The sequence below is a fragment of the Styela clava genome, chromosome 4 (assembly GCF_964204865.1).
Source record: "Styela clava chromosome 4, kaStyClav1.hap1.2, whole genome shotgun sequence".
NCBI classification, from domain to species: domain Eukaryota; kingdom Metazoa; phylum Chordata; class Ascidiacea; order Stolidobranchia; family Styelidae; genus Styela; species Styela clava.
In genome coordinates, this window is record NC_135253.1 from 13,020,266 (window position 1) to 13,027,794 (window position 7,529).

At 33.4% G+C, this 7,529-nt stretch overlaps 1 protein-coding gene across 1 annotated transcript in view; it reads right to left on the reverse strand.

Moving 5' to 3' along the window:
- Positions 1-4,584: 4,584 nt before the first annotated feature.
- Positions 4,585-7,529, reverse strand: part of LOC144421977 (G-protein coupled receptor GRL101-like) — a 29,159-nt gene continuing 26,214 nt past the window's right edge. Inside the window, exons 5-14 of the mRNA XM_078111618.1 lie at positions 7,325-7,451; positions 7,107-7,246; positions 6,848-7,032; positions 6,547-6,672; positions 6,319-6,423; positions 6,020-6,235; positions 5,655-5,800; positions 5,174-5,338; positions 5,050-5,103; positions 4,585-4,785 (exon numbers count right to left, since the gene is read on the reverse strand). Coding sequence (XP_077967744.1) covers positions 5,051-5,103; positions 5,174-5,338; positions 5,655-5,800; positions 6,020-6,235; positions 6,319-6,423; positions 6,547-6,672; positions 6,848-7,032; positions 7,107-7,246; positions 7,325-7,451 — 1,263 coding nt within the window. The 3' untranslated portion in view covers positions 4,585-4,785; position 5,050. The remainder of the gene's footprint in view (positions 4,786-5,049; positions 5,104-5,173; positions 5,339-5,654; positions 5,801-6,019; positions 6,236-6,318; positions 6,424-6,546; positions 6,673-6,847; positions 7,033-7,106; positions 7,247-7,324; positions 7,452-7,529) is intronic.

The following is a 7,529-nucleotide window of genomic DNA, read 5'->3' on the forward strand; positions in this document are numbered from 1 at the left end:
AACAAAAACGTTGAATATCTATGAAATGAGTCGATAATCTATCTGCTAATGTACGAAGTTGCGCATCAGCTAAACTACTTTGAACCGACAGTATTGAAGATCAGACATCCAAGAACTCAAATTTGGACTTGTGCAAAGATTGGAGGGAGTTAGCCCGCAAAAAATGAATGCGTTGCCTATTTCGTTCCTCAGACAATTTTGACGATATAAATTAAATATAAATGTCGCATATTAGCATTAGGAAGAATCGTAAAAGTAGGTTATGAGACGTTACGTATTACGCTGTATTTTTACAAAATACGAAATCATTGCAATACCTGCCATCACAAATAAATTCCTTGGCCGGGCAGACATTGCTATCTGCGAGCGAACTACAGTTGGTCAGTTTTGTAGATGAGACATCTAAACATCGTTTTATAAATTCATTATCAAGGAATTCAAATTAAACAAAAATTTAAATATATATTTTTATAATATATGTTTAGGCAAAAAATTACATATTTTTCTGTTTACTACAAGGAAGTTTTGTCAGAACAAACAATTTTCAAACACTGATATTTTCGAAAATTAATAGATTAGGAAATGAGCATGCCAAGTTAAATATTCAAGTTTTACGCTTTTTTATTTTCTCAACCTATAATTTTTCGTTCATCAGACAAATCATCACATTGTACAATATTGTCACAAACGTGTGTAGATGAAATTACACGAGATTTATCCAAGCATCGAAAAATTTTCCATCAGATTTAAATAAATACAAGGTAGTGTAAGGTAGCTAAGCATTTCATTTATTATATAACGAGGTAAAGTTCGTATCAAATTTATTAATAATATTCATAATTCCCCAATAAAACACCATTTGCTATATTATACAATTTTTACCATACTATTCATAAGAAATGGAGAAGATGAAATAATATACAATGCAACTCAGCACACTTTGAAGGATGGTCTAGGCTGCCTACCTCACACCGAGCAAAATGACAAGTACTGCCTCTTACCAGCAAGATATCTCTGTGATGGTACATTTGAGTGCCCCAATCGTGAGTTTTAGCATAGCAAATATTGTTACCAATACATAGTATTTAAGTTATATGAAATGTGCACATACCTTAAAATATTTTACAAACGTCACTCGAAACGTGATATTGGCAATCAAAACCTCATGCAGTATTATAAAGAACTAAAATAGTTATAATAGAAATACCAAAACTGTTTCAAATGGCGTTTTTTACATCCTGAACGAATTTGATACATTATAGATAGCAACGTATTGTAACCATTTGTAACAAAATACTTAACTAATACCAGTCATGCATTATTACTTATCGATCTTGATCGGTAAGTATGTTGATAGGTATTTGTTTGTTTGTTTGTCTGTCTGTTATATACACATATCTCACGAAAGCGAGGTTGAATATGCTCCAAATTTTGCATGTACATTCATCATATCTCGGACCAGGAGCCCATTGATTTTGGATGAATTATGTCTTATAAATAGCGAGTTATCAATTAATTAGTGAAATCTAGATTTTTGCAAAGCGAGAGAACGTGTATAACCTAGATTTTTTAGGCGATAGCGCGCATGTGCTGAGTGTGTGCGTGCGATGCGCTAGTTTCCATCGAGGAAGTTTCCACGCTATTGAGTCAGAGCGAAGGATACACGCCGCTGGATCGAAAAGTCAGCGATCTCCGATCGCTATCTCGTCTATCATTTTGCTTACTTCATCAGGTGCAGATGGATGCGGCTGTCAAACGTCACCGATATTTTGTGACGGAAAAATAGATTGCCCCCTAGAAATTGATGAATGCCTATGTGAGGATAATACAAGATCCGACGCAAGTAAGTATTGGGTGTTTCATGAACTATATACGAGACAACACCAGATTGTTATGACAATACCTGTTTTGATCTATTTTCTGAAGAAAATATATGAAAAAATCTCCGATTTCTCTAAAATGTTGAGTTCATTTGTGAAACGCATTTTGGATTAGGTTTAATTAGACTTTGATAGAAGACAAGCGGGGCAAGACATTTCTGGGACACCTAAAAATCTTTAGGTTCCAGGTTCCATATTTTTTAATGCCAAACTTGTTCGACAATGTAACAAAAAACGTAAAACCTTGTGATATAAGAAATGAAATGCTTATCTACCTTACACTACCTTGTATTTAGTTCTGTTTATCTGATGGAAAATGTTTTCGATGCTTGGATGAATCTCGTGTGATTTCATCTACACAAGTTTGTGACAATATTGTACAATGTGATGATTTGTCTGACGAATGTCTCTGCTTGCGACGACAACCATCTGACTTAACTTCTCTGTGTCAAGATATATATGGTATTTTATTACCCAAAATATTATAAGTGGAGAAAATAAAAAAGCGTAAAACTTGAATATTTAACTTAGCATGCTCATTTTCCAATCTTTTTAATTTTCGAAAATATCAATGTTTGAAAATTGTTTGTTTTGACAAAACTTCCTTGTAGTAAACAGAAAAATATGTAATTTTTTGCCTAAACATATGTTATAAAAATATATTTACATTTTCGTTTAATTTGAATTCCTTGATAATGAATATCAAGAGAAGTGGCGTGTTTCCGAATCTCACGAGGGCCGCACAGAAGTATCTAGCGGGCCGCATGCGGCCCGCGGCCCGTATGTTGTGCAGGCCTGATATAGATTATAGACTATCAATGTTAAACGCGCATATTATCCATGGCCACATTAGCGCCGCAGTTGGCGCACATATTTCACCGACTACAACGGTTTGGTAGAATGTCATGGTTTACTCTAGGAGGAGAGACGTCAGCGGAAACTCCACGCCCATTAAAATTGTAATGTACAATTAAAAAAATTTTTGACGATGTTTATTTTCACAAAAACATCTAAAAATTACTCTATATTCAAAACTGCCCACGTTTTCAACGAAAAATAATTAGAGAATCACAAAAAATGCAAATTTCTGCGCTGGTGATCACATTCCCCCATGATACCTAATGTTAAAATTGTTTTGTCAATGTCACTTTTATTTTTGCACGAGAATGGCTTTTGAATGACTAAGGCCTGTTAAATAAGTCGTCGACGTAACCTGTGACGTTTTATCTGCACTTCAGTTACTTCACTACCGCGCGTTTGGTGGTGAACTTTCGAAACAAACACGACAACGATAAACGCGACGTACAACAAAGAATTGGATTGTGATGTAATAATGGACAATTGCATTGTAAAGTGAGCGGAGGCGATCATGTATCTTCGACGTAAAAAAAGAATGCGCGATGAATCCGGGGCTGTCACTCTAGATGTTTTATATCTAGATTTAAATTTTTTTTCTTTTTCAAGATCTAGATCTAAAATTTGGCGTCTAGATAAGATCTAGATGTTTTTTTTTTTCGACGTTTCGAATATTATTCAGTGGGAAATAATAAAAACCATGTGTATCATACTGTAATATGTGAATGAATATTATTTCATTTCTTAGAAGTAAGTTAAAAATATTGATGTACCGTTCAAACTGTATTCGTCTACCGGTACCTTAATTAAATAGAAAGGAGGACGTTGGTCCGATGATCAGTGTTTAGTATCGTACTGTCAGATTGTTGCCAAGTGGTGAGAATAATTTGTTAGTTTAAGTTGCTTACTTCAGAATTTTAAAATGATGAGGTTATTTAAATCGTAAATATATATATACTATTTTAAACTCAATTGAATTTGTCTTTCTTTACTTTTTAGTGCCATGAACTATGCAAAAAACATACTGTGAAATAGCATGGAGACAGATTTACTGAATGGGGTTATAAAAGTTGGCTCGATTCGAAAAAAACAATGTTGCATTTCTTATAAGTGGCTGATTCGGTTTTCAAGAAAATAGGTACAGCAAAAACGTCCCTCTGAAGCGACGACATCAACAGATGTTAGCTTCTTCGACATCTAATATTATGTAATATAATAAACTTTGTATGCTCTTGTTTCGTCGATTTTCATCAAATTTAATACCTTCATATCTAGATGTATTTTCTAGATGTTTTATTTTCCCATCTAGATGTTTTTCGAGGTCAATCTAGATGTTTTTAGTTAGGCAAAAGAGGCAGCCCTGGATGAAACATAATATGTTTAATCGGAACATGATTAATCAGAGTTTGCAGGGTATTTTTTCCCTAAAATACCCAAGCCGAAAAGAGCTGCATGAAACCGAACCAAGAGCCGCATGTGACTCGCAAGCGGCGGGTTGGCCACCCCTGATCTACATCTTTAGGCATAATCATTTTCACCAACAGTTACACTATTATGCATTTGGTATAACTTACATTTCATCAAGTTGTTTGAAGCCTACATGTTGGTTACATCGAAAACCAATAATAACATCAAATTGAGTTGTGAGTAGTTATTGTTTTTTTGCGAATTCCTGATATATTCTTGGTTACCTTGTTTCGAACACATGTCTCAAAATCCCCTATACTTTGTTTCGCTTGTAGTCCCAACTGTGCCATACTTATCCCACTTCACCCACTACTGGATTTCGATGGATTTCTCGTTACACAGCTATCAATAAACTGAATAAAGAACTTGCCCATGTGAGACAGGAGGGATGATTTATTTACAAGAATATGTAAACTATTATAATGAATATAACAAGATTATCAATGGATTTTATGCAGATATTTTATATATATAACAATTAGACATTTCGCCAATTTATTATACAACACTGGTTACGCATCATCTTTTATATCCGTCAAAGATTATTTGTCAGCAGTGGTATTGTGGTGTGTAGTTCTTGTATCTATTAAAATATAAAAGATGAAATGTTATAATACTAATGTAATTTTCATATGAATGACTTGAAAAGCAAAAGAGATAGAGTTTGAGAGTTTCTAAACATATATCAAAGTGTAAGTATGTTCAACATAACGTTAATGGACATCGTCAAAATTTGAATATATATATATTTCATTTAATAAATAATCTAAATCTTTGAGAACTTGGAAACAATTGTTAAAATCTTGTAATTTAACCAAAAATTGAATTTAAAATAAATATACGTTACCTTATCTTGTCGTGTTCCGTTCAGACAGCCTCAGTTCTTGTGTAGCGATAGTACCTAGATATGCAAACATAAATCTAATCGTTATCAGGTATCCTATTATTAATTATTTATCATTTGTACACACCTTCTGAAACACTTTTAGTTCTGAAATTGAAAAACCGACGTGCTGGCTTCAATCGTCTTGAAATCCAGACGGGTACACCCGAGTACAGGAAAGGATTCAAAGCACTGTTGATTGGTATTAGTATTGTCCCAACTGGCACGTATACTTCTGTTGGAATGTGGATTCCTGTATGTGCAATTCAGTGATGCTATTAACGTACGCACGCATTTTCAAGTTTAAAAAAAGCATATACGGAATGATATATAATAGATTTTGATTTAGAGTTACAGTCTGAAAAGATATCACGTTGTCTTCATCATTTTTTCGAGCGAGCTGGTATTTCCAGCATTTTACCATATATGGGTTATTCAATTGGTTCTAGTGGGTATTGGATATTATATGTTTTTACATATTTCAGATAGCTTACAAAACATGAAATACTATCAGGTATACAAAATCATTTTACATGGACTAATACAAAACTCAAAATACTATCCAGTACCAAATAGCTGAAGAAGAGCCATCAAACAAACAGGCATCCAGCATAGAAAATCAGTAACAACAATTCGAGTGACTTTTTTTTGCATTGAAGCCGCTCTCGTCGACGACGCGGTTGAGGATGCAAGAGCATTCGATCTTGTCGCTTTCCTGAAGTAAATTATAGGTGTAAAATATTAGAGCTGTCTGGTCTACGAATTTTGTGGCTAAAAGAAAACAAAGTGCCGTTATGTGCCACTGAGAAGCTAAGGTGGAAAGCGGAGAATGAATGATAATAACATGAATTCTAACTTCATGAAAATCATGAATCATGAAAAACTGCCAACTGAATTAAATCATTTAGTAACTAGTAACAATGTTTATACTTACACATATATAAGGAGATATCCAAAAAATATGTATATAAAAGCTAAGAAGTTGACCAATATGAAGAGAAGCGAATAACCCCACGCGGCGTCATTGGAAGGGTCTGGAAATAATCTTGGCAGGCAAACACCGTGAGAAGAATAAAATCCAAATCGACGGTCAGGCTTGTACGTTGGATTAAGTTTTGAGATCAAATTTTCTAACAACGTCCAACCATATCTGTTGATAACATTTTGTTAATTATTAAAAATGTTTCATATTTTACATAAGTTTGAATTGACTAAACATTATTGTGAACTTACGAATTATATGTAACAGAAGAATCATTTAACATTATCAACAATCTTTTTGTAAACTTAGGAACATCTTCACGGCGAATTGTTGTTGCCAACGTATTTTGAGAATACCTGATAAAAGAAATATTACATTAAATTTATATTTTTGAATAGTAAATTATGATTATGAATATAAGTTTCTACATATTTATATTCTAAGTCCAAGTATTCATATTCGAAATCTAAGAATCTCACCAGATGGTCTCTGTAAAGTAATCACGTGCTGATATAGCTGTCGGAGCAGTCGCTAGAATAATCGATGAAATCCAAGCAATTGCCATCCACATGCAAATGAATCGAACGCGCGATTTTGCCATAGGGCTGAAATATACATAAATATAAGAATAATATAAGATACATAAAAATGAAAGAAGTTGATAAATTTGTTAGTCAAAGGAAAAGACTTATTGTTGATAATACATAAATAATTTTTTTTAGTAAAATTATAGCGTTGTATTCCGAATATATATGATATATATATAGTACGTATATTTACTTTAATACGGCTTTCATTCTGAATGCTGTGATGATACAAAGAGCAAACACGGATTGTTCTGAACCAATCAATAACAGAATTCCTAGAGCAGAACATTGCGCCGAACTTCTCCAACGTTGATCTTCAAGACAATACCTGTTTCGGCTCAGTCGAATGTTTTGTATGGAAATTGCAGTAGTGTAAATCTAAAAAATGTTATTATATGCTACACTGTAATTTATTATTATAACTCAAACTTACGGAAAATGAATAAACTTACCCCAACAAGTAAATCCGCAATTGCCAAGTTCCAAACCAAAACATTTTGATTGATTTCCATTCTCGACGATTTTTTGAATTTTAAGAGATTTTTCGTCGATAAAACTATTACTAGGAGATTACCAACCACAGCACAACTACCTGGATAGCGTATTGTTACCATGTTAAAATGGAGAAGCGTGTGCGCAAATGAAAATGAAAAAAAAAAAAAAAACTTACTTATCAGCCACAAAAATGGAATGAGAGGTTTAGAACTTATCATGGCATCGTCATTTGAAAAAACTCCAACTGTACAGTTTTGACATTCGTCAACACCTGATGCGCAATCTTCATTCCCGTCGCATACCTAAAGACACACAACAACACATCATATTCAAATTTTATAAGCTATTGTACAAACTTGTAGTGAAATTTCATTACACTT